Here is a 26,966-nt window from a genome sequence, read left to right on the forward strand (position 1 = left end):
GGAGAACACAAGGCTGTTTAAAATGAACTTGGACCAAGATAATTGAGCAAGCATCACATTATAATATTAAATGGGATGGCAAGAGAAAAAAATTTCCCAAACAGTTGAGCCATTTTCCCACCCACCTCCCAAGAGGCTGAGCCTCAGGGGCCTTCTGTCAGAAGCACCCTGGGTAGGTCAGGTTAAAGTTCCTCCTAAACCCTGTTACCTTTGTGCTCTGTCCTCACAGTGTGATCTTGTGGCTGGGGGACCTCAACTACAGGATAGAAGAGCTGGATGTGGAAAAAGTGAAAAAGCTCATCGAAGAGAAGGACTTTCAAACCCTGTATGCATATGATCAGGTACAGATGGCCACCTGTGCCCCCTTCCAGCGGCTGTCCTCTACTGTGAGGGCATAGAAAAGCCTGGCTTCCAGACTCCCAGCCTCTTCTTCTTTGGCTTGGGAGGTTTCCCTGAGTTCCTGATGTTGTCCAGTCATTTCTTCATTTCATCTGCATTTCCCTCTTCCATAATTGTCTCCCATTGGCTCTCTCCTGAAGCACCTTGTCTCCTTTGGGAGCAAGAGCGTGTTCTGTGTCTCATCTTCTCATTCATTTATTCAAGAGGTCTGAAGTTAGGGCTAAAAGAGTACCAAGCTTCTGTAAAGAAAGGACTTGGTATATTTAAGATGATGTAATAATTGTTTTTAGAATGAGCCTCCTTCTCCTCTGTGCTTCTCCTCACCAGACTTCTCCAGTGTGTGACAGCTCTTCCTAAATGGCTTTCCTCACTTCCTATAGGAATCAGTTCTGTAACCTGCTGTTCTCCATCATTGCTTGACGTAGCATTTCCTTCTCAGAGCACTCGCTGTTTCACAGTACAAGAGAATCTCTTTCTCTGTGACTTTTTCCTGGCTACTTCTCTCAGTAGATTTCAGACCTGTTCAGGTGGTCATGTTGTTCAGAATGTTAAAGTCCTTTTTTGTTGTTGTTGTTCTGTATCCTCCCTTTTAGTAACCTTGGTATTGTCATTAATCTAAATCTTTCTATTATCTTTTTTTTTTTTTTTTTTTTTTTTGAGACAGAGTCTCGCTCTGGCACCCAGGCTGTAGTGCAGTGTCGTGACCTCAGCTTGTTGCAACCTCTGCCTGTTGGGTTCAAGGAATTCTCCTGCCTCAGCCTCCCAAGTAGTTGGGACTATAGGCGCGTGCCAGTATGCCTGGCTAACTTTTTATATTTTTAGTACAGACGGGGTTTCACCATGCTGGCCAGGCTGGTCTCGAACTCCTGACCTCATGATCCACCCACCTCGGCCTCCCAAAGTGCTGGGATTACAGGCGTGAGCCACCGTGCCTGGCCTCTATTATCTTACTTTCCCCAGTGCAGATTAATTAAAGAAAAAGAATCTCAACTTAGTTATGTCTTTGTCTGTTTATCTCCTCTGTGTTCTGGTGTGAGGCATTCTAATTTCCCTTGTAGTTTGATACCTATCTCTACTTGCCTTCTTTTCTGGTCTTTCCTGAAGTAATAGTACCCATTTTGTGTGTTATCTGCCTACTACATGGTTTTAAGGTCTATACGTAAGCATCAGTTTACATTTATACCTACATTTTTACTATTTTCTGTTGCTTTTTAAATAGTTTTTTTCAGGAATTTGGCAAGTAGTATCTACTAAATAGCTGATTGTGTGCAATGGTAGAGCTGACAGTTCTTCACCAGTCCATGCAGTGCCAAGTGTGGTGCTCCAGGGAAGAGGGAAGAGCACCTGTGGTTTTGATCTTGCTGAGAGTGTGATCTGGAAGGCACTCCTAAAATTAATAGGAAGGATGCTAGCTGTTTTCCTAATGTGTCAGGCACTGTTTAAGTTGACAGTGAATCTTTCTAAAGACCCTATGAGGTAGATTCTATTATAAATCCAAAATTTACAAATGGAGAAACCAAGGCACAGAGCTTCCCCCAGTTCACATAACTAATTTGACAATGCGGTTCTATCTTTGTGTATATTTGCAGCAACTGTGCTATTCAGATGAAGTGTTTGATACCTGGAAGAGAAAAACTATTAGTTTGTTAAGTGGTACCTAATCATCTTAAAGATATCTCAGTAAGATGATACTCAGGCCCTTTGGGTGTAGCTATGCTCTTATGAAAGAGCCTTAGCCAGACACAATGGCTTGCACGTGCAATTCCAATACTTTGGGAGGCCATGGTAGGAGGATCACTTGAGGCCAAGAGTTTGAGACCAGGCTAGGCAACATAGTGAGACCCTGTCTCTAAAAAATTTTTAAATATAGCTGTGTGGTGGTGCACAGCTGCAGTCCCAGCTACTTGGGAGGCTAAGGCAGGAGGATTGCCTGAACTCAGGAGATGGAGGCTGTAGTGAGCTATGGTCACACCATGGCACTCCAACCTGGGTGACAGGGTGAGACTCTACAAAATAAAAAAGATTAGACCGGGCACAGTGGCTCATGCCTGTAATCCCAGCACTTTGGGAGGCCGAGGTGGGCGGATCATGTCAGGAGTTCGAGACCAGTCTGGCCAACATGGTGAAACCCTGTCTCTACTAAAAATACAAAAGTTAGCTGGGCATGATGGCGTATGCCTGTAATCCCAGCTACTCAGGAGCCTGAGGCAGGAGAATCACTTTAACCTGGGAGGCGGAGGTTGCGGTGAGCTGAGATCGCGCCATTGTACTCCAGCCTAGGTCACAGAGCGAGACTCTGTCTCAAAATAAAAAAATAAATAAATAAAAATAAAAAACATTAAAAACTTAAAAAATAAAAAATAAAAACCATATACAGGCAAAGGAGTGTTCAGCTTGTTCACTTCCTAGGAGTTAGCTAACTTAAGATCTTATAGAAGGCCGGGCGCGGTGGCTCACGCCTGTAATCCCAGCACTTTGGGAGGCTGAGACGGGCAGATCACGAGGTCAGGAGATCAAGACCATCTTGGCTAACATGGTGAAACCTCATCTGTACTAAAAAATACAAAAAAAAAAAAACTAGCCGGGCGTGGTGGCGGGTGCCTGTAGTCCCAGCTACTCAAGAGGCTGAGGCAGGAGAATGGTGTGAACCCAGGAGGTGGAGTTTGCAATGAGCCGAGATCCGGCCACTGCACTCCAGCCTGGGCGACAGAGCAAGACTCCGTCTCAAAAAAAAAAAAAAAAAAAATCTTACAGAATAACTTTCTTTTGGTGCTTTTTCCCTTGGGTTAGAGTTTGAATTCCCGATTGATTTCCTTTTCTCCACTAATTCAGAGTTTGACCTTTTTATTCTGAGATTTGTTTTTTCTCCCATCCTTGTGTATAGCTGAAAATTCAAGTGGCCGCAAAGACTGTCTTTGAAGGCTTCACAGAGGGTGAGCTCACATTCCAGCCTACTTACAAGTATGATACGGGCTCTGACGACTGGGATACCAGGTAGGTCAGAGGTTGCTTCAAAGGGTTGAGCAAACGGAAACCCAGAAATTCTGGGAAGCACTTGCCCTTTTGGACCTAAGGAAGAATAAACGCTTCCTGTGACTTTTTCCCCATGTTTTGTACTCTGGTCAAAGATTTTCTCTCAGTATCTGCTCATGAAGCAGCCGCCTTTCCCATGTATTAACTTTGTGACTGCCTTAGCCTTTTGTTTCATAATAATTTTTAATACTGATTTACTTTTCAGCTATGCCTAGGATGAGATGACTCCAACTAACTTAGCTGGTACTTGGACATTACACAGTAGTTAATGTTTTTGTTTGTTTGTTTTGAGATGGAGTCTCCTCTGTCACCCAGGCTAGGGTACAATGGCTGGATCTTGGCCCACTGCAACCCCTGCCTCCCGAGTTCAAGCGATTCTCCTGCCTCATCCTCCCAAGTAGCTGGGATTACAGGCATGTGCCACCAGGCCCGGCTAATTTTTGTATTTTTGTAGAGACGGGGTTTCGCCATGTTGGCCAAGCTGGTCTTGAACTCCTGACCTCAAGCCTCCCAAAGTCAGCAGTTAATATTTTTTATTAGTGCTTACCATGTGCCATGTACTATTTGATGTACTTATTTTCTCATTTAATCCTCAAGAACCTGTTGAAGTAGGTATGATTTATTAACCTCATTTTATGAGATTGGAAACTGAAGCATAGAAAAATTAAAGAGGCCCCCAAGCAGACAAGGGGTACAAGTAGGATTTGAACCCAGGCAGTGGGAATTCGAGCCTGTTCTCTTAACTAGTTTAAAAAGCATCTTTTTTTTTTTTGAGACGGAGTCTTGCTCTGTCTCCAGGCTGGAGTGCAGTGGCACAATCTCGGCTCACTGCAACCTCCGCCTCCTGGGTTCAAGCGATTCTCCTGCCTTAGCCTCCCGAGTAGCTGGGACTACAGGCACACACCACCACACCCAGCTAATTTTTGTATTTTTAGTAGAGACAGGGTTTCACCATGTTGGCCAGGATGGTCTCAATCTCTTGACCTCATGACCTCCTGACCTCGTGATCCCCCTGCCTTGGCCTCCCAACGTGCTGGGATTACAGGCGTGAGCCACTGCGTCTGGCCTTAACCAGGATCTTTTAAAGACCATAGGCTGGGTGCGGTGGCTCACGCCTGTAATCCCAGCACTTTGGGAGCCCGAGGTAGGCAGATTGCCTGAGCTCAGGAGTTCGAGACCAGCCTGGGCAACATGGCGAAACCCCACCTCTACTAAAATACAAAAAAATTAGCCAGTCGTGGCGGAGGACACCTGAAGTCCCAGCTACTTGGGAGGCTGAGGTAGGAGAATTGCTTGAACCTGGGAGGCAGAGGTTGCAGTGAGCCGAGGACGTGCCACTGCACTCCAGCCTGGGCGACAGAGCAAGACTCCATCTCTATAAAAGAAAAATTAAAAATAAATAAATAAAAAAAAAAGACAGTAGAGTGCTTACTGTCAGATTGGTTTTTTTATTCCCTCCTGATTCTCATAGGAGGATAAAGATCAGAGAATCAGTCTGAACTCTGTTTTGGCTTTGAGCTTTCATAGTTATTTTGGATGATACTCATAGGATACATGTTATCCCTTGGTGGGCCTGAATTGCTCTTGCTGCCTCAGATGACTTAGCCATGTGGTCATGAAGGCCCTGATTCATCACTCCCCACCTAAGCCAGGGCACTTGCCAGGCAGCGGGCACTGCTGTTTCTGTGAGTACTTCCAGTGTGGACTTTGCATTTCAGTGAGAAGTGCCGTGCTCCCGCCTGGTGTGACCGGATCCTCTGGAAAGGGAAGAACATCACTCAGCTGAGTTACCAGAGCCACATGGCCCTGAAGACCAGTGACCACAAGCCTGTCAGCTCAGTGTTTAACATCGGGGTAGGTGGCAGCTGGTATCTGTTGTAATCGTTCTGGAGGGAATTGGCTTTCACAACTAAGACCATTTCTTGTCTTTCTGGTTTCTTCCTCTCCTTTTGAATGGGAGGAAGCCCTTTTTAGGGCAATTTAAAACAGTTATTAACAACTTAACCAAGTTTGTTTTAGTATGCCTCTGTAGTTTTGCTCATACATGGAAGTTCCCTTTTGCATTTTTGAACTGTCTTTTTGCAGACCTTTCTCTACATGTTTATAAATGGGTGTGTCAGTATTCTGTATACAACATTGAGGATATTTTTCCTTTTTTGTAAAAGAGATCATATTATACATTTTGCTCTGAGGACATCTTTTTTCCCCCAACTGAATATGTCTTAGGAGATCTTTCCATGACAGTGAAGGTAGAGCGTCCTTCTCATTATTTTTAAGGTTTCAAAGTATTCCATAGTATGGATGAGCCATAATGTATGTATTGATGGTCATAAAGTTATTTCCAAATTTTGCTATTATACACAGTGCTGTTGTGACCACCCTTCACATGTGTCTTTGTATATCAGTGTATTTCTATAGAATGAAATTATTAGAGATGAAATTAGCGGTTTAGATAAAAAATGTATTTTAAATTTATTAGATCTTGCTAAATTATCCTCACAACAGTTTTACCACTTTATACTTCTGCCAACCATGTATGAGTTTATTTTCCCATACCCTTGCCAATATTGGGTTTTATCAGTCTTCAAAATTTTTGCCAACCCAATAAGCAGATATTTTATTATGTTAGATTACATTTCCCTGATTACCTATGAGGTCGACATCTTTTTCTTCCTTTCCTTTTTATTTTTTTATTTTTTATTTTTTTTGAGATGGAGTCTTGCTCTATCGCCCAGGCTGGAGTGCAGTGGCGCGATTTTGGCTCACTGCAATCTCCTCCTCCCAGGTTCAAGTGATTCTCTTGCCCCAGCCTCCCAAGTAGCTGGGATTACAGGCACATTGCACCACGTCTGGCTATTTTTTTGTATTTTTAGTAGAGATGGTATTCGATTTCCTGACCTCGTGATCCACCTGACTCGGCCTCCCAAAGTGCTGTGATTATAGGCATGAGCCACCACGCCCGGCCCGTTTGTTTTTTGTTTTCGAGATGGAGTCTTGCTCTGTCGCCCAGGCTGGAGTGCAGTGGCGCGATCTTGGCTCACTGCAAGCTCTGCCTTCCAGGTTCACGCCATTCTCCTGCCTCAGCCTCCCGAGTAGCTGGGACTACAGGCGCCTGCCACCACGCCCAGCTAATTTTTTGTATTTTTAGTAGATATGGGGTTTCACCGTCTTAGCCAGGATGATCTCTATCTCCTGACCTCGTGATCCACCCACCTCAGCCTCCCAAAGTGCTGGGATTACAGGTGTGAGCCACTGCGCCCGGTCTTTTTTTTTTTTTTTAAAGACACTGTCTTGTTCTGTCACCCAGGCTGGAGTGCAGTGATGCAGTGGCACAGTCACAGCGAACTGCGGCCTCGATCTGCTGGGCTTAAGCAATCCTCCCACATACATCAGCCTCCTGAGTAGGTAGGATTACAGGCATGCCTGTATGTGTGTGTCACCTTACCTGGCTAATTTTTTTTTTTTTTTTTTTGAGACAGAGTCTCGCTCTGTTGCCCAGGCTGGAGTGCAGTGGCACCATCTCAGCTCACTGCAAGCTCCGCCTCCCAGGTTCACGCCATTCTCTTGCCTCAGCCTCCCGAGTAGCTGGGACTACAGGAGCCTGCCACCATGCCCGGCTAAGTTTTTGTATTTTTGGTAGAGATGGGGTTTCACCTTGTTAGCCAGGATGGTCTCTGTCTCCTGACTTCATGATCTGCCCACTTCGGCCTCCCAAAGTGCTGGGATTACAGGCCTGAGCCACTGCGCTGGGCCTTTTTTTTTTTTTTAAGAGACAGCATCTTGCTATCTTGCCCAGACTGGTCTCAAGTGACTCATGGGCTCAGGTGATCCTTCTGCCTTGGCCCCCCAAGTGCTGGGATTACAGGCATGAGCCACCACACCGGCCTTCTCATTTATTTATTATCTATTTACAGTGATACTTTATTATCATTACAATGACTCACACCTGTAATAGCAGCACTTTGGGAGGTTGAAGTGGGTGGATTGCTTGAGCTCAGGAGTTTAAGACCAGCCTGGGCAACATGGCAAAACCCCTCATCTCTACAAAAAATGAAAAAATTAGCTGAGCATGATGGCTTGTGTCTGTGGTCCCAGCTACTTGGGGGGCTGAGGTAGGAGGATCACTTGAACCCAGAAGGCGGAGGTTGCAGTGAGCCAAGATCACTCTACTGCATTCCAGCTTGGGTGACAGCAAGACCTTGTTGCAAAAACAAACAAACAAACAAAGCTTAAGAAACACTGCTTTAAATCAAAGCCCTAGAAAAGGTTCTCACTGCTGGCCTGTTGGTGGCAGCAAGCAAAAGAGGGCTAGGTACTGGGCAAACATTTTTCTGCCCTGGGCCTAAGACCTGGCAGAACTAACTGCTAACCATGCTTTCACTTCCAAGTCTTTTTTCTGGTAATCAGGAAGCAGATGCCTGTACCACAAGCTTTACCTCTGGTAGATCCTTCTAAGTCAATTGTTAATGGAGTTCATTAATTAATTAAATCTACAGCCTTTGTTTTCTGTGTTGCTATCAACTGCTATTTCCCAGTGCTGTGAATGCCCTCTATACTGAGAAAGAGGAAATGGGCAGAAGCCAAGGTACTCAGTCTCTGATGTTTCCCTTTCAGGTGAGGGTCGTAAATGACGAGCTTTACCGGAAGACTCTGGAGGAAATTGTTCGCTCCCTGGATAAGATGGAAAATGCCAACATTCCTTCTGTGTCCCTGTCCAAGCGAGAGGTAGGAAGGACATGTTAAGAATATTAGCACTGGGCTCTGGCCGGGTGTGGTGGCTCACTCCTGTAATCCCATCACTTTGGGAGGCCGAAGTGGGCAGATCACGAGGTCAGGAGATCGAGACCATCTTGGCTAACATGGTGAAACCCCGTCTCTGCTAAAAAATACCAAAAATTAGCCAGGCGTGGTGGCGGGTGCCTGTAATCCCAACTACTCGGGAGGCTGAGGCAGGAGAATGACATGAACCCGGGAGGTGGAGCTTGCAGTGAGCCGAGATTGTGCCACTGCACTCCAGCCTGGGCAACAGAGTGAGACTCCATCTCAAAAAAAAAAAAAAAAAAAAGTGTTGGGCTCTTCTATTCCTAGAGCTTAAATCTCCTCATCTGTTGGAGCTCAGAGTTCTAGGAGGCACCTATAGCACTCTTGGACTGTGGTCTTTTCATAGACTGCTTCTAGATAAAGTGAGGCTGATGGTGTTAGCTGAGAAGAGAGAGGTTGTTGGCTTAGGTCATCATGTCCTGCTCTTCTAAACCACAATACGGTTCAAAATGTGTTTTGGTTTTAGAATAACTATTGTGTATTCTTGCAGTGGAGTTTTCTTCTTACTGATGCTTTGCTTTGAGATTAAATTGAGTTTGGATACCCATGAGTTGATGGGAGGGAAGACAGTATAGAAAAGGAATAGGTAATATAGGAAGTTGAATAAGGTCTGGAGGTTTTTTGTGGAAGAGCCACATGGATGATCAATTAAACTTGACATTCTACAGAGTTAAACCGGGGTTTAAGGTGAAGGCGTTTTTTTGTTTGGTTTGTTTTAAGCAGAGTCTCACTCTGTCACCCAGGCTGGAGTGGAATGGCATGATCTCGGCTCACTGCAACCTCCACCTCCTAGGTTCAAGCAATTCTCCTGCCTCCGCCTCCCAGTAGCTGAGATTACAGGCTGTGCCACCATGCCTAGCTAATTTTTGCATTTTTAGTAGAGATGGGGTTTTACCATGTTGGCCAGGCTGGTCTTGAACTCCTGAGCTCAAGTGATCTGCCCATCTTGGCCTCCCAAAGTGCTGGGATTATGGGCCTGAGCCACTGTGGCAGCCGCAGATGGCATTTTTAATGCCCTAGTTGTCCAGCTACTTGGAAGGATGGGCTTGATCTTCATGTGTAGAAGTGGAATTTGTGAAGGGTATTTTGTAAATGGTTTTTGCGTATAGAAGATATAAACTTTGACTTTCTTCAGGAAATAGACATACAAAAACAAATGGAATTTTTGGATTTTGGGTTAAACACAGATAACTAGTCTTTAGTGGGAACTGTGGCCTCCCAGGTAAATACTTAAAGCAGAAACATTTAAAAGAGATGGTCCTTCATTTTCTTTCCATGGTAAGGATTGCCCAGTTGGGGTGGCTGGGCAGGTTGCCGAGGAAAGGGCACTCGTTTTTACTGACCTCGGGCTTCTTCCCAGTTCTGTTTTCAGAATGTGAAGTACATGCAATTGAAAGTAGAATCCTTTACAATTCATAATGGACAAGTACCCTGTCATTTTGAATTCATCAACAAGCCTGATGAAGAGTCTTACTGTAAGCAGTGGCTGAATGCCAACCCCAGCAGAGGCTTCCTCCTGCCTGGTAAGCCCTCTGTTCCTAGCTTCCTGGTATCTGGTTTGGGGAATGCCTTACTCTATATATGCTCATTTTCCTAAAATGAGCTTTTTGCTTGAGTGTTTTATTCTCTGCTTGAGGCTTTTTAAAAAGCCCTATAGATGAACCCATTCATAAATAAAATAGAAAATAGTGGGGAGCATGAGTTCAGTTTCAAAAGCATTCCAGTCATTTATATGTTCCATAATTTCACAGAAAGAGAAAACATAAGATTGCTGTAAATTAGGTGCTGCTGTTAAAGGAACCATTTTGCTATCTTGCTATAATCAACTCCCAATTATCTGCTCTTGATAATGGGGAAGTTGATCCAGAAATTATATCTGGCTCTGGAATGTACCATCCACATTTTTCCTGACTTCTCCTTCGCACTCTGCATGGTACTATGTGATGGAACAATGAAGGGTGTTTTGTGGACAATTCATAGGCTGATAATTGCATTACACTTCTACTGAATCAGGCATCTTCATCTTACCTGGCTCAGGGAAGGCTCTTTGATCCATGTCTTCTTATTCTGTTAGTATTTCTAGCTTAAGCTATGCTCCTTAGTACTTAAATTTTATAGCATTTGTCTATTCAAATGTTTTTGTTTGTTGTTTTCGTATTCCCAGTTGGACTATAAACTCTTTGTTCTTATGTCTCCTGCATGCTAAGCACATTTAGATGCTTGTTGGTTGGCTGATACCTTTTCTTTCCTTTTCCTAACTCTTTATGGCTTACCCGCTTCCCTCCTATTTTCTTTGCCCTTTCCTCTTGGCCTCCCCTCAGCCAACATTATTTTTAAAATTTCTCTGCAGATTCTGACATTGAGATTGAACTGGAGCTCTTCGTAAATAAGACGACAGCTACAAAGCTCAACTCGGGTGAAGACAAAATTGAGGACATTCTGGTTTTGCACTTGGACAGGGGAAAGGATTACTTTTTATCTGTGTCTGGGAATTACCTGCCCAGCTGTTTCGGGTCTCCCATTCATACACTGTGTTACATGAGAGAGCCAATCTTGGACCTACCACTTGAAACTATTAGTGAGCTGGTGAGTAATATGCCACAAAGAAACATCTAGAACTTTGTAGCAGCCAAGCCAGTCAAACAAGATATTCCTATGCCTACCTTCCTAGGGACTTAGACATTCTTCAGCCTCCTAGAGCTTGCTTAGTGTATCAGCTGTATATTGCTGTGCTACAAACCATCCTGAAATTTTAGTAGTTTTTAACACCGAGTTATTGCTTCTCATGATTCTGTGGGTTTCCAATATGGGTCTTCTGCTGGTCTCACCTAGCCCCATTTGTGTGGTTATAATCAGATGGCAGCTGTGATGGCCGGAGGGCTCCAGATGGCCTCTCTCACATGTCTTGGTGTTAGCTTTTCTCTGAGTTTCACTCACCACATGGGCTTATCATTCAGAAGGCTAGCTCAGGCTTCTGTAGGCAGTAGCAAGAACATGAGAGAAGAACTGTAAGGCCTTTTGTAGCATAGGCTCCAAAATGCATACAAGGCCACTTCTGCCATGTTTTATTGGTAGAGCAAGTTGTGAAGCCAGACTAGAGATTCTACGAGTGGAGAAAGACTCCACTTTTTTTTTTGAGATGGAGTTTCACTCTTGTTGCCCAGGCTGGAGTGCACTGACGTGATCTTGGCTCATCATAACCTCTGCCTCCCGGGTTCAAGTGATTCTCCTGCCTCAGCCTCCGGAGTAGCTGGGACTACAGGCATGTCCCACCATGCCTGGCTAATTTTTTTTGTGTTTTTAGTAGAGATGAGGTTTCTCCATGTTGGTCACACTGATCTTGAACTCCCGACCTCAGGTGATGATCCACCTGCCTCAGCCTCCCAAAGTGCTGGGATTACAGGCATGAGCCGCCGCGCCTGACTTTTTTTTTCTTTCTTTTTTTTTTTTTTGAGATGGAGTCTCTCTCTGTTGTCCAGGTTGGAATGCAGTGGCACGTCTTGGCTCACTGCAACCACCGTCTCCCGGGTTCAATCAATTCTCCCATCTCAGCCTCCCGAGTAGTTGAGATTACAGGCACCCACCATCATGCCCAGCTAATTTTTGTATTTTAGTAGAGACGGGATTTCACCATGTTGGCCAGGCTGGTCTTGAACTCCTGACCTCAGGTGATCCGCCCGCCTCAGCCTCCCAAAGTGCTAGGATTACAGGTGTGAGCCACTGCACCCAGCCAATTTTTGTATTTTTAATAAAGACGGAGTTTCACCATGTTGGCCAGGCTGGTCTTGAACTCCTGATCTCAAGTGATCTGCCCTCCTCAGCTTTCCAAAGTGTTGGGATTGCAGGTGTGAGCCACCACGCCTGGCTTGTTTTGTTTTGTGAGTTGGAGTCTCACTTTGTCACCCAGGCTGGAGTGCAGTGGCATGATCGTGGCTTACTGCAACCTCTGCCTCCCGGGTTCAAACGATTCTCCTGCCTCAGCCTCCCAAGTAGCTGGGATTACAGGTACCCGCCACCATACCCGGCTAATTTTTGTATTTTCTGTAGTGACGGGGTTTCACCATGTTGGCCAGGCTGGTCTCAAACTCCTGACCTCAGATTATCCACCCGCCCTGGCTTCCCAAAGTGTTGGGATTACAGGCGTGAGCCACTGTGCCCGGCCCTTATTTTTATTTTTATTTTTATTTTTTTTCTGAGACAGAGTCTTACTCTGTCACCCAGGCTGGAGTGCAGTGGAGCGATCTCGGCTCACTGCAACCTCTGCCGCCCACGTTGCAGTGATTCTCATGCCTCAGCCTCCCCAGTAGCTGGAAGGTTGCTTAGTGCAACCTCTGCCACCTGGGTTGCAAGCGATTCTCGTGCCTCAGCCTCCCAGTACCTGGGACTACAAGTGTGCACCACCATGCCCAGCTAATTTTTTTATATTTTTAGTAGAGACGAGGTTTCGCCATGTTGGCCAGGCTGTTCTCGAACTCCTGACCTCAGCTGATCCACCTACCTCGGCCTCTCCAAGTGTTGGGATTACAGGCATAAGCCACCATGCCCTTCCTAACTCCACTTCTTGATAGGAAAGAAAAGCTGCAAAATGCTGCGGCCATGTTTTTCAGTATTTCACTTATAGTACGTGTCTTTGTTTGGGCTGCTATAACAGTATACCATAGACTGGGTGGTTTATCAAAAACAGAAATTTATTTCTCACAGTTCTGGAGACTGGGAAGTCCAAGATCAAGGCACTGCCAGATTTGGTGTCTGGTGAGGGCCTACCTCCTGGTTCATAGAGGGCCATCTTCGCACTGTGTTCTTACATGGCAGAAGAGGTGAGGGAGGTCTCTGAGGTGTATTGTTTAGGGGCACTAATCCCATTCATCAGGGCAGAGCCCTTATGCTCTATCCATCTCCCAAAGGCCCTACCTCCTAGTGCCATCACCCGAGGGATTAGGTTTCAACGTATGTATTTGAGAGGGACATACACATTCAGTCTGTAGCAGCACATTAGAGAAACTCAGCCATGGGTTGGACATAGTGACTCAGAACTGTAATCCTAGCACTTTGGAAGGCCAAGGCAGGAGAAATGTTTTAGGCCAGGACTTTGAGACCAGCCTGTGCAACATAATGAGACTCCATCTCTACAAAACAATTAAGAAATGAGCTGGGTACGGGGGTGTGCACTTGTAGTCCTAGCTACTTGGAAAGCCGAGGTGGGAGGGAGACTGGGAGTTCAAGACTGCAGTACCTGAGCGATAGCGCAAGACCCTATCTCTGAAAAAAAAAGAAGACAAACTCAGCCATGAACTCCAAAATAATGAAAGTTCCATTGTCAATGATATCATTCTTTTGTTTCTTTTAAATCATCATTGGTAGGTTATCATCCTAAACTAAATTTGCTGCGATCTAAAAGGTTCCTATGGAGACAATTCTAATACAAGGGAACTAATTTGGAGCATATCTATGGTAATATGTATGCTGTTTTTCCAATGCATTTTTAAATTTAGGGAGTCTTGAATTCCCTCTTCTTCATCATGTAGATGAAAACGGGCCCAATCAAGGAGAGTGATTTGTCACAGGTCATATGGTGAGTTAACAGTGGACCTGGAGGCTGGGCACAGTGGCTCACGCCTGTAATCCCAGAACTTTGGGAGGCCGAGGCAGGTGGATCACGAGGTCAGGAATTCGAGACCAGCCTGGCCAAGATGGTGAAACCCCATCTCTACTAAAAATAAAAAAAATTAGCTGGGCGTGGTGGCGGGTGCCTGTATTCCCAGCTGCTTGGGAGGCTGAGGCAGGAGAATCGCTTGAACTCGGGAGGCGGAGGTTGCAGCGAGCCAAGATCGCACTACTGCACTGAGCCTGGGTGACAGAGCAAGACTCTGTCTGAAATAAATAAATAAATAAATAAATAAATAAAAACAGTGGACCTGGAGGCTGGGTACGGTGGCTCACGCCTGTAATCTCAGCACTTTGGGAGGCTGAGATGGGTAGATCACTTGAGTCCAGGTGTTCAAGACCAGCCTGGGCAACATAGCAAGACCCCATCTCAAAATTAAAAAAAAAAAAATCAATTAAAAAAAAATCAGACTGGGCGTGGTGGCTCACGCCTGTAATCCTAACACTTTGGGAGGCTGAGGCAGGTGGATTGCTTGAGCTCAGGAGTTCGAGACCAGCCTGAGCAACATGGTGAAACCCCGTCTCTACTAAAATAACAAAAAATTAGCCAAGGCGTGATGGCACATACCTGTAATCCCAGCTACTAGGGAGGCTGAGACAGGAGAATTGCTTGAACCTGGGAGGTGGAGATTGCAGTGAGCCGAGATCGTGCCATTGCACTCTAGCCTGGGCGACAGAGTGAGACTCCATCTCAAAAAAATAAAAATAAAAAATAAAAATAAAAACAGTGGTCCCGGGCCTTGAACTCAGATTTTTGGACTTCCAAGTCTGCGCTGTTTCCTCACCAGACCACATCTTCTCTCTGGTTCTATAGTGAAATGCTATAGGAATGATTTTTTTCCTAAAAAGATGGTGCATATTTCACCTGATTCATTGAAACTGCTTGTCATAACCCTCTCCTGATCCTCAAAAATTACCTTTTGTTCCTTGATCATACCACCTGATTTCATTTCTGTCTGTGGAATGTGTGGTTAGGGGCAGTGAAATGTTTTCCTTTTTCCGTGGGTTTGCCGTTCCCATGCCATGCATTTTCCTGGAGCCAGCCTGGCAGAAGTTCTGTCATGATCTTGATTGTTTTCCAGACTCTGATGCCAATACAGACAGGAGATGATGGCAGCCAGTTGGAGAGCCCCATGGAAATCCCCAAAGAGCTCTGGATGATGGTTGATTACCTGTACCGAAATGCTGTCCAGCAGGTAGGTTGTGTTTAAGCATTCAGACCTGATTGAGGCCAGGTTGCCTTGAGAAGGACCATCAGCCCCAAGAACTTTTTGCATAAGGAACCTGTGGAGAACTGTTCTTCACCCAGGGAGGGGAGGAAGGATAGATAGTATGCCATGTTTCACACTCCTGGGAGACCCTGCTATTTTTTTTTTTTTTTTTTTTTTGAGACAGAGTCTTACTCTATTGCCCAGGCTGGAGTGCAATGGTGCAATCTCGGTTCACTGCAACCTCCGCCTCCCAGATTCAAGTGATTCTCCTGCCTCAGTCTCCCAAGTAGCTAGGATTACAGGCACCTGCCATCATGCCTGGCTAATTTTTGTATTTTTGTAGAGATGGAGTTTCACCATGTTGGCCAGGCTGGTCTTGCAACTCCTGACCTCAGGTGATCTGCCCGCCTCAGCCTCCCAAAGTGCTGGGATGACAGGTGTGAGCTACCAGGCCCTGCCAGAGGCCCTGCTATTACATGCAGTACCTGATTACCCCCAAGGGAAGCAGCGTTGCATAGGAAGGCCATCCCGGCACAGCGCAGCATGTTCCTTCCCATGGCCTCTGGGGTCCTCCAGCCGGAAAGCTGCCTGGAGGCCTCTCAGGATGTCATCGCTCTCCTTCAGGAACTCTCACCAGCTTCTGGGAATGGGTGGGGCCAACTTGTTGATAAACCAAGCAGAGGCAGGGGAGCAGATGCAACCCCTGGGCCACAAATTTGGAGGCCTGATTTCTAGAGTGACTAGGGCAGGCTTCACTAATCAGATCAGTTAGTGTCACTGACCTGTTTATGTAGGTTTCAGGGAGACCTATACCAACTACAAGCCCACTTGACCACTTCAGAGCAACATCTTTTTTTTTTTTAAATATGCATTCTTATGATATTCCATTTTCACTTTTTTCCTCCTCACATTTATTGAGAGTTGCAGTGTACCAATCACTATTCTAACTGTTTTTTACAGCATTGCCTCTAGTTTTCACAGTAGTTCTCAGATGAGGAAACAGATGCCTGGAAAGGTGAATAACTTGGTTAACGTCCCCAAGCTGATAAATAGGCAGAGGTAGAATTTGAATACAGTGAATCTGGCTAGAGAAGTCATATTCTTCAGTGCTGTACTATTCTACTTTCTCTGTAGCCCTCCTTTCAAATGAAACTTTTGAGCAATACATATAATATTATTATTAATACAGTTACATGGTATTAAGTCATTTTATAAAACAAATGAACATAAAGTATCCTGAGACTAATGGAAATAGCTTTGTTGCCATAATCTGTTTTTATTGAGATGGAGTCTCGCTCTGTCACCAAGCTGGGGTGCAGTTCACCATCTCGGCTCACTGCAACCTCCACCTCCCGGGTTGTAGCAATTCTCCTGCCTCAGCTTCTCGAGTAGCTGGGATTACAGGCATGTACCACCAAGCCCAGCTAATTTTTGTATTTTTTTAGAGACAGGCTTTCACCATGTTGGCCAGGATGGTCTCAATCCCGTGATCCGCCCGCCTCTGCCTCCCGAAGTGCTGGGATTACAGGCGTGAGCCAACACGCCTGACCGCTGCCATAATCTTATTTGCCCAAAGCATTGAGGTGCCTTGTTAGTGTTCTCTTATGCTCTTATGCACTGTATATTTTCTTCATTTTTTTCCCCCTGGGTAATCCCTCTATACTACTGCAGGAAACATAGCTGCCTTTATGTTTTCTCCAATGTTGGATCTTCTTGTGTGTTGTGTGCCCTACCCATAGTTTTATAGTAGATGCCTGAAGACCTATTGTAGAAACTTGCCTGGGAAGTCCTGCAAGATGAATTAGCCACATCAGCCTAAATCAGATCATCTGTCAGGGTGATTCAGAGGCCTCACCACACTGCTCCTTTTTGCATTCTGCTAGTGATATTGCCAGGTCAGGAAATCATTCATGATTTTCTGAGAAAATAATTGTTTTGTTACTGTGTTCCCTTTTGCAGGAAGATCTGTTTCAGCAACCAGGCCTGAGGTCAGAATTTGAACACGTCAGGGACTGCTTGGATACTGGAATGATTGATAACCTCTGTATCCTTCAGACATTCAACTGTGCGTGTGTGAGAGAGACAGAGAGAGAGAATATGAGTGAGAGAGAGAGAGACTGTGAGTGAGACAGGTGAGAAAAAGGAAAGTATTTTATGGCTCAAAATCTGATATTGTATCCTCAGCTACCATGTTTTATTTAAAGTTTGCATAGAGAAGGCTTTACAATTTTATTTCATTTTATTTTTTTGAGATAGGGTCCATCTCTATCACCCAGGCTGGAGTGCAGTAGTGTGATCTCGGATCACTGCAGCCTTTACCTCCTGGACTCAAGCAATCCTCTCACCTCAGCCTCCCGAGTAGCTTGGACCACAGGTACATACTACCACACCTGGCTAATTTTTGAACTTTTTATAGAGGCAGGGTTTCACCATGTAGCCCAGGCTAAGAATTTACAACTTTAAGCAACCAATAGAGCAGGAACTCAGGAGGGCCTGGCTCACCTGACAAACAATGTGGCCCCTTCGAGAAGTTAGGCTGGCATCCTAGCCCTGAGCAGAGAGCCTGACAGGGCAGTCAGCACTTCTGGCACGTGCTTGCTCCTGGGCCTTTTCCTAACCATGGGCAGCAGCAGCATCGGTTCCTTAACAACGGGCCAAAAGCTGCCAGCAATCATTCTGTAGCCGAAGCCCTGCTGCTTTTCCTGGAGAGCCTTCCAGAGCCTGTCATCTGTTACAGCGCCTACCATAACTGCTTGGAGTGTTCTGGCAACTACACAGCAAGCAAACAGGTGAGAGGAAGCACTGAGCAGCATGTGGTTAGCCCCAGACCCCGTGGGGCTGAGGGAACAGAGTGGACACAGTTCCTCAAGTGTAGCATCTCAGAAACTGAACACCTTATCTTTCCTTCTCCAACCTGTTCTTTCTCTTATGTCTTTGTTTCTTTTAATGGCATCAACCTTAATTCCAGTGAGTCAACCTCAAAACCTGAGTCATTTCTGACTCCACCCTCTCCTTGCCTCCCGCGTGCCCAGTCTCGTTACTCTATCCCCCGTCCTCTCTCTTCCATTCTCATTGTACCTAGCTTGGCTCAGTGCCCTGCATTCACGGTCTCCTGTTGATTTGTTTTGCACACTGCCATCAGATTGTGTATTCTAAAGCTATTGTCATGTGACTGTTGGTCAAAAACCATACTTGGCTCTCTATTGCCAATTACTGATCTTAAATATCGAAGACTTTCTATGATCTAGCTTGGTGGTTCACACATACAACAGGCCTTGGCAGAATAATCTAGAAAACTTGCCAATAATAGAGATTCTAAAGCCATACCCCAAATCCACTGAATCACAATCACTTTTTTTTTTTTTTTTTTTGAGATGGAGTCTTGCTGTATTACCTAGGCTGGAATGAATTGCACGATCTCGGCTCACTGTAACGTCTGCCTCCCAGGTTCAAGTGATTCTTCTGCCCCAGCCTCCTGAGTAGCTGGGATTACAGGCGTGCACCACCACGCCTGGCTAATTTTTGTATTTTTAGTAGAGATGGGGTTTCACCATGTTGGCCGGGCTGGTCTCGAACTCCTGACCTCAGGTGATCCACCTGCTTCGGCCTCCCAAAGTGCTGGGATTATAGGCATGAGCCACTGAGCCCAGCCTATAGGCATGAGCCACTGAGCCCGGCCCATAATCACTTTTGGAATCTATTTTGTTCAAGCTTCCAAACTGATTCTGATATGCAGATAGCTGGAGTACTCATTGATCAGGGCCTGATCAACCCTTCTAGTTATGCTCCTGCCAAAATTGACTTCTCATAAAGTGTTCTCTCTACTTATCTCACTATTTCCCTTCTCCTGCCCTTTTTTATACTTTCTTTGCTCTAAATAACCCCAGTTCTTATCTCTGTAAGTCCAATTTTGTCTTATATTCAAGACCCAACTAAAATGTCTTATTTCCTTCAGTCTTATAGGAACATGTAGTTAAAAGTTTGACTTCTAAATTCATGTTGCATTTGACCCCTACCTCTCTTTTGGTACTTATGCCAAGTAGTAAGCAACCAGTTTTCTGTGCACAGTCTTTCTCGTGCACTTGGATCGTTTACACAGTTCTTGGACTATAGTAGCCACTTGACAAATAATTCAGTGAACAAAAGACAAATGCCAGTTCTTTCTCTTTCAGGTCATTTCTACTCTCCCCACATTCTACAAAAATGTCTTCCACTACTTGATGGCGTTTTTACAAGAACTGCTGAAAAATTCAGCAAAAAATCATTTGGATGAGAATATTCTAGGTAAGCAGCCAAATGTCTATGGAAAGCATTTCTGCAAACTGAGAGACTCGTAATGAGAAATGAGGTTGAGGAGGATCCCAGGTCCCTTGCAGTAGAACTAAAATGGCAAGCTCTGGGCAAAGATTTTTTAAAGCAGAAAGTTTTGCATTTGGACACTCCTCCCTACTCCTAACAACACAAGAATAAGTATAGTCATGGGCTGGGTGCGGTGGCTCACACCTGTAATCCGAGCACTTTGTGAGGCTGAGGTGGGCGGATCACCTGAGGTCAGGAGTTTGAGACCAGCCTGGCCAACATGGTGAAACCCCACCTGTACTAAAAATACAAAAATTAGCTGGGCGTGGTGGCGCATGCCTGTAATCCCAGCTAAACGGGAGGCTGAGTTGGGAGAATTGCTTGAAACCGGGAGGCGGAGGCTGCAGTGACCCGAGATGCCACTGCACTCCAGCCTGGGTGACAGAGTGAGACTCCATCCCCCCGCCCCCCAAAAAAAATATAGTCATGTACCATATATCATCTTGGTCAACAAAGGACCACATATACGATGGAGGGCCAATAAGATTATAATACTGTGGTTTTGTGTGTTTGTGTATGCGTGTGTGTGTGTGTGCTTAAGAAAGTCTCACTCTGTCAGCCAGGCTGGAGTATAGTGGTGTGATCTCAGCTCACTGCAACCTCCACCTCCTGGGTTCAAGTGATTCTTCTGCCTTGGCCTCCTGAGTAGCTGGGATTATAGGCACTTGCCACTATGCCTAGCTTTTTAATTAAATTTAATTAATTAATTAATTTTTTTAGAGACGGAGTCTCGCTCTGTCGCCAGGCTGGAGCGCAGTGGCGTGATCTCAGCTCACTGCAACCTCCACCTCCTGGGTTCAAGCAATTCTCCTGCCTCAGCCTTACAAGTAGCTGGGACTACAGGCGTGCACCACCACACCCAGCTAATTTTTGTATTTTTAGTAGAGACAGGGTTTCACCATGTTGGCCAGGATGGTCTCAATCTCTTGACCTCATGATTCCGCCTGCCTCGGCCTCCCAAAGTGCTGGGATTAGAGGGCTGAGCCTCCGCCCCCGGCCCTTTTTTTTTTTTTTTTAAGGGCAGTGACCAGCCCAACGTGCCCACCCTCCCCGCTGCGGGATGGGAGAGGGCTGGGAGCCAGATGGCCACCCCGGCCCTCACAGCCACCCCTCGGACAGGGGCCACAGGGCCACACCCTCCAATGCCCACACCTCAGCCATCCCTACTACGCTCATGGAACCTTGTCTCAGCCTGGGGACGAGCCCCCACTGGGGACAGGGGGTGGTGGGGGGAGGAGGCGGGAACCAGAGAGGCAGGACACCAAGCAGGGCCATCTCCCCTACAACCTCCCAGCCTCAGCCACCTCTGACACAGCACCATTCCCCTTGGAAAGCCCACTGGCAGGACAGGCTAATTTTTGTATTTTTAGTAGAGATGAGGTTTCATCATGTTGGCCTAGCTTGGTCTTGAACTCGTGGCCTCTAGTGATCTGCCTGCTTTGGCTTCCCAAAGTGCTAGGATGACAGGTGTGAGCCACCATGCCCGGCTCATAATACTGTATTTTTGATGTGCCTTTCCTATGTTTAGATATATTTGGATATACACATACTTAGCACTGTGTTACAACTGCCTGTAGTATTCAGTATAGTAACATGCTGTACAGAAGCCTAGGAGCAATAGACTATACCATATAGAATTGTGTAAGTACAAGTGTAAGTTTGTGAAAGTTTAAGTACACTCTATGATGTTTGCACAATGACGAAATCACTTGACACATTTCTCAGAACATATCCCTGTTGTTAAGTGATGTGTGTCTTTAGTACCTTCTTTTGCTGAATCATTTCTTTTCTGTGTTTTTTCTTGCAGCTAGCATATTTGGCAGCTTATTGCTTCGAAACCCAGCTGGTCACCAAAAGCTTGATATGACAGAGAAGAAAAAGGCTCAAGAATTTATTCACCAGTTCCTCTGCAACCCACTCTGAGCCTCTATATCCCTTCTCCTATTTTACTTGAGGCTGCCAATTACCAGCCCCACCTGTTTCAGCTCAAGAGATGCCTTAAGATAATTATGTGAGGCCACTTGGTAGCAAGAATGGCAGCTATTTCCTGAGCCTAGTACCCTGACTAAGCTCACCATTGGTTAGCACACTCAGTGCTGTGAGTCGTGAAGACACGGGAGAAAATCCACCATAATAAAACTGACATTCAATTTTCAACTTTAGTTATTTAACACAGATTGATCTTTTTTTTGAGATGGAGTTTCACTTTTGTTGCCCAGCCTGGAGTGCATTGGCGTGGTCTTGGTTGACTGAACCTCTGCCTCTCGAGTAGCTGGGATTATAGGCGTCTGCCACCATGCCTGGCTAATTGCTTTGTATTTTTAGTAGAGATAGGGTTTCACCATGTTGGCCAGGCTGGTCTCGAATGCCTGGCCTCAGGTGATCCAGGCCTCCCAAAGTGCTGGGATTTCAGGTGTGAACCACCACGCCTGGCCTAAAATGTTTTTAAATAACTGTATTTGTTGTACTCACTCACCCTACCTCCAGGGCATAGTCAGTGCCTTCCCTATAGCCTGGGCTGAGATCCCCATGAGCAGATATTTGATGGAAAGTCATGAAAGGCCAATGAGTTGGATGGCAAGAATGCAGGCAGAAGCTGCTGGGTGAAACAGGCCACAGCCACCCCAGATGCTTTCAGTGCTCTGAGGACGTGTATATGCATATGCAAACTCTACCCTCGTTCCTGCCCAGATAATGGCTCGATAACTCTGAAGCTGGTTGCTCAGCCTCTGAGGGCAATACAGGCATTTAAAAAATTAAAATGACCAGGCACAGTGGCTCACGCCTGTAATCTCAGCACTTTGGGAGACTAAGGTGGGAGGATCACTTGAGACCAGGAGTTTGGGACCAGCCTGGGCAACACAGGGAGACCCCATCTCTACAAAAACATTTTTAAAAAATTAGCTGGGCGTGGTGATGCATACCTGTGGTCCGTTACTTGGGAGGCTGACGTGGGGTGGCTCACTTGAGCATAGGAGTTTGAGGCTGCAGTGAGCTATGAACACATCACTGTACGCCAGCCTGGGTGAGAGAGGGAGACCCCGTCTCTAAAAATGTAAAATCACTGAAAAAATGAGTGTTCAGTGAAACAAGTGGGATTTTCTGGGTCAGCAAGTCTTCCAAACTGTATATGATGCTTCCCGTCTCCGTGTGTAATATATTTTAATGATAAATGTATTTTTAACAGTGGTGGTTGTATATGTTTTTCTCTCTTAAGAGATGGCAGTTCGCTGCAGCTGGACTTTGTGGCTCAAGCCTTGGGGCCAAAGAGATATATTCCTGGCAGTCTGGTGGGTACCGGTCACTATTCACATATTTCCAGCAAGAAATGGTTATGGCACTGGCCTGAACTCCTTGACCCCTAGTCTAGTCTTTGGAGTTGTCCCACTCTGAATATTCGAGAGAAGCAGCTTATGGTTAAAACAGGCAGTGGCAGCTGGGAGGATCTAACAGCTAGATCCTCCAGGCATTTGGAAAGGACAGGGGCATAACGAAGGCACATGCAGAATCGCTTCCTGGGTACGAATGCCCACTACTGGGCACTGTAAAATGGGTTTAAGACACGGGCCAGCAGAACAATGTGAAAGGTTAAAGAAGGGAGTGGCCGGTAGGTGGCGCTAACTGGCCCGGGCATGAGTCCTGCCGAACCTGCGTCCTCTTGCAGGGGAAGAAAGTTGGGACCGCCAGCCTGGGCAAGAGTGTGAGAAGAGAGCTGGGCGTCCTAGGCAAGCGCGTGAGAAGGGAAGAGGCGGTGGCGTCCTCTCTAGCTGGGCTCAGAATACTCTTAGTTCTGCCTTTGGGGTCTTGTCTTCCTTTCTGGGCCTCCCGTCTGTGTTAACTTTGATGGGTGCTGAAGGGAAGGCCGAGGCCCCGGCGGGAGAAACCTGGGCACGTCGCGGTCGTCCAGGCTCCCCTGGCGGGTTGGAGCCAGGGTTCCGACTGCCAACTGTGGTCCTTCCCGCTGCTGCTGTGGCTGCCAGGGCGAGGGCGGGCAGCGCAAACCTGGCTGAGGACATTTCGGATCCTTCCTTGGGGATTCGTTCCCTTCTCCTTGATTCCAGTGCCGCGAGGGCGACACCCTGCGGGCCGCCCGTGACACCCCGGGCGCTTCCCCAGGCGAATAAACTCACCTTCTGGGCGCCTTCCCCTCGGTGCCCCGCCCCGCCCCTCCCGCTCGCCAATTGGAGGCTGCAGCTCAGCCCCCTGACAACCTGAGCCAACCAGAGGCGCCAGGGAGGGGCGGATCCGCTGTCCCCTCCTTCCTCCGGAAAGCGGAAGCGGAAGTGACGTTAGGGGAAGGTGGGGGCAATCATGGTGCCGCTGGGGAGGGGAGAAGCTGCTGCTGCCGCCGTTGCCGGGAGCCGCGGAGGTAAAAGGCGAAACTAGACTTGGCCTGGGCTTGGGACTTACCGGGGGGCGCGGGACTTAGGCTCCCTCCTGAAGCATTTCCCAATAGAGACCTCAGTCTGGTCACCATAGGGACCCCACCCCTTCTCCGTTTCCATGGGGATGGGTATCCAGCCCCCCTTTCCTGTTTCCATGGAGACCCGGACCCTGCCCCTCTCCTCGGTGCTTGGAGACCCCCAGCTTGTCTTCGGGTTTTTCTGTGTAGCGCTGTGCTGGGGGCTATCCCAGACAGGCTCCTTTTCCCAGCCTTCTCTCAAGGGGGCTCCGTTCGCACTCCTCGTTGGCTACCTTCAAACCTCCTGGTCTTGTTTGTTCCGGACAGTTGGTCTCCGCGTTGCCGCCGAGGGTGCCCGGGCAGCCCACTGGGGTCCTCGGTGCTCTCTTCTCTCTTCTCAGATGCAGCGAAATGTACATCTGTGGGGTTGCGTAAGCCAGAACTAGGGGTCGGGCCGGTACCTCCCGGATCCGATCCTTTGGCCTGTTTCTGGTAACTGTCTAGCCATCCCACTAAGTAAAGGCTCACTTTCTAACCCAGAGCAGAAGAGAAAGATAAAATGCAAAGCCAGACTGAAAACTAAAAGGGATGTGCTGATTATTTTAAAATTTTCTGTTCTGCCTGCCAGACCCACATTTGTAGAGCCTGTGTTTGCAGATGAAGGAAGAATCACTATTCCAGAACATGAAAGCTTCAAATGTGGTATTTTTCTCAAGAGAATGTATCTTCCCAAGACAGTATATCTTCACGAGAGAGTATGTCGCCATGTCTTTCATTCATTTAGCTGACATTTGTATCAGTGTACTATGCTAGGGGCTGTAGAAACAAAAATAATAAGACTCCATTCAGGGACGAGAGCCCACTATACAACCATAACTTCTTGTTAACACCATATTGGACATAAATAGATACAGTGATCTTCATTGTTTGTGCCTGACTGGGGATTAGCCCTTCCACCCAGAAGGTTGAAACATCTGTTCTAGGTAGGAGGGAAGAAATTCACACTTGTTCCTCTACTATTTACCAAACATTGTGCTTTACATATGTTGCCTCTTTTATTCCTTATAAAAACTTTGAGAGAACAGGAATTACTAGTCCCACCTTGCACATAAGAAAAATGAGGCACAGAAAAGTTACCCATGTAGTAAAAGGCAAAGCCAGGATTTGTAGGTAGATGACTCTGCCTCCAAAGCCTTGCTCCTTCTACCATAAACTACATGAAACCATTTACTGCTTCGTGGTCTGATTTGGAGGGTATTTGAGTGGAGTTTCTCTTAAGATTTGTAGCAACTCAGCCTTTAAGCAGCTACTGTTCTGTTTGCTCTTTTGTCCCCTTTAAATATTTTGACCAAGTTTCAAATTGTTTGACAGGCGTATTCAGAGGGTCTTATGAACTTATTACTTCAATTTTTGAAAAGCTCTTTTCTTTTCTTTTCCTTTCTTGTAGAGATGGAGGTCTCACTATGTTGACCAGGCTGATCTCAAACTCCTGGCCTCAAGCGATCCTCCCATCTCAGCCTCCCAAATTGCTGGGATTACAGGCGTGAGCCACCACGCCCGGCCAGCATTGCTTTTCTTTAAAAATGACTTGATGGGCCGGGCGCGGTGGCTCACGCCTGTAATTCCAGCACTTTGGGAGGCCGAGGTGGGCGGATCACGAGGTCAGGAGATCAAGACCACGGTGAAACCCCGTCTCTACTAAAAATACAAAAAATTAGCGAGGCGTAATGGCGGGCACCTGTAGTCCCAGCTACTTGGGAGGCTGAGGCAGGAGAATGGCGTGAACCCGGGAGGCAGAGCTTGCAGTGAGCCGAGATGGCGCCACTGCACTCCAGCCTGGGCAACAGAACGAGAGTCTGTCTCAAAAAAAAAAAAAAAAAAAAAAAAGACTTGATGGTTTTTAAAGTTAAAATAAAAAAAAAATTATTTCCAAGGATGGTTTTTCATTTGCTTTAGCTTGCTCTTTAAATGAGAGGGAAAATGAACCTTGTGGTTGCTGAGGAGCTGCGTGGGTCTTGTGGTATGACTCTTAACTCTGGCTTTGTTCTGTTGCAGACAAGTCATTACGTTTTCATTTCTCACAATTGGGCTGAGCACAACTGAACCATGGGGGAACACAGTCCAGACGACAACATCATCTACTTTGAGGCAGAGGAAGATGAGCTGACCCCTGATGATAAAATGCTCAGGTTTGTGGATAAAAACGGACTGGTGCCTTCCTCATCTGGAACTGTTTATGATAGGACCACTGTTCTTATTGAGCAGGACCCTGGCACTTTGGAGGATGAAGATGATGACGGACAGTGTGGAGAACACTTGCCTTTTCTAGTAGGGGGTGAAGAGGGCTTTCACCTGATAGATCATGAAGCAATGTCCCAGGGTTATGTGCAGCACATTATCTCACCAGATCAGATTCATTTGACAATAAACCCTGGTTCCACACCCATGCCAAGAAATATCGAAGGTGCAACCCTCACTCTGCAGTCGGAATGTCCGGAAACAAAACGTAAAGAAGTAAGTAAAGCAGTCAGTGAGGGCCTAGTTTGGTTTTGGGGCAAGTCCTTACAAAATTCTTGGTGCAAATTTTAGTTGGGGAGTGAAGGAGTCCGTGGGGTTAGGACTTACAGTAGTTTTGCTTATCAGCAACACATATGCTTCAGGTTTTGTTGTGATTGCTTCTGGAACTTTTGGGTTGTATAGCCATGTTGAAATTTGGGAATATGAAATTGTAATTTCTTGAATTTCTTTCCCCAAATCATAAATAAAACAGAAATTTTACTTAAGTAGGCCCACGTTTCTGGTGCTAAAATGACTATTTAGCTTATCTAACAGGGAAATAACTAGAGTTGGCTTATTTGATAAAGAAATAACTATATTTGGCTTATCTCCGGGTTGTGTTTAAATGATTTGTTTTGGAGATGAGTATCTGCTGGAATATGTTTTATTATCTTAGTGAATGTTTAATGAACTTTTATTTCACGTGGCACACGCCTGTAATCCCAGCACTTTGGGAGGCTGAGGCAGGTGGATCACTTGAGGTCAGGAGTTCAAGAGCAGCCTGGCCAACATGGTGAAAC

At 46.2% G+C, this 26,966-nt stretch overlaps 1 protein-coding gene and 1 long non-coding RNA gene across 4 annotated transcripts in view; both read left to right on the forward strand.

The window, feature by feature from the left end:
- INPP5B (inositol polyphosphate-5-phosphatase B) overlaps positions 1-22,676 on the forward strand; it is a 31,671-nt gene extending 8,995 nt beyond the window's left edge. For 2 of the 3 annotated variants that reach the window (XM_031667090.1, XM_031667093.1), the window contains 11 exons: positions 230-341; positions 3,284-3,393; positions 5,151-5,286; positions 8,047-8,157; positions 9,614-9,776; positions 10,604-10,839; positions 15,000-15,113; positions 17,088-17,172; positions 17,790-17,917; positions 19,301-19,412; positions 21,295-22,676. In XM_031667090.1, the coding sequence (XP_031522950.1) occupies positions 230-341; positions 3,284-3,393; positions 5,151-5,286; positions 8,047-8,157; positions 9,614-9,776; positions 10,604-10,839; positions 15,000-15,113; positions 17,088-17,172; positions 17,790-17,917; positions 19,301-19,412; positions 21,295-21,410 (1,423 nt within the window). In that variant the 3' untranslated portion in view covers positions 21,411-22,676. Of the gene's footprint in view, positions 1-229; positions 342-3,283; positions 3,394-5,150; positions 5,287-8,046; positions 8,158-9,613; positions 9,777-10,603; positions 10,840-14,999; positions 15,114-17,087; positions 17,173-17,755; positions 17,918-19,300; positions 19,413-21,294 lie in introns of those variants that run through there. The other variant, XM_031667092.1, reaches the window with a different exon arrangement.
- A 1,187-nt stretch (positions 22,677-23,863) lies between these two features.
- LOC116275280 lies at positions 23,864-26,672 on the forward strand. The gene is made up of 2 exons (XR_004184278.1): positions 23,864-24,644; positions 25,945-26,672. It is a non-coding gene; the product is annotated as an uncharacterized LOC116275280 (long non-coding RNA).
- The last annotated feature ends 294 nt before the right edge of the window (positions 26,673-26,966 follow it).

The sequence above is a fragment of the Papio anubis genome, chromosome 1 (genome assembly GCF_008728515.1).
Source record: "Papio anubis isolate 15944 chromosome 1, Panubis1.0, whole genome shotgun sequence".
NCBI lineage: Eukaryota > Metazoa > Chordata > Mammalia > Primates > Cercopithecidae > Papio > Papio anubis.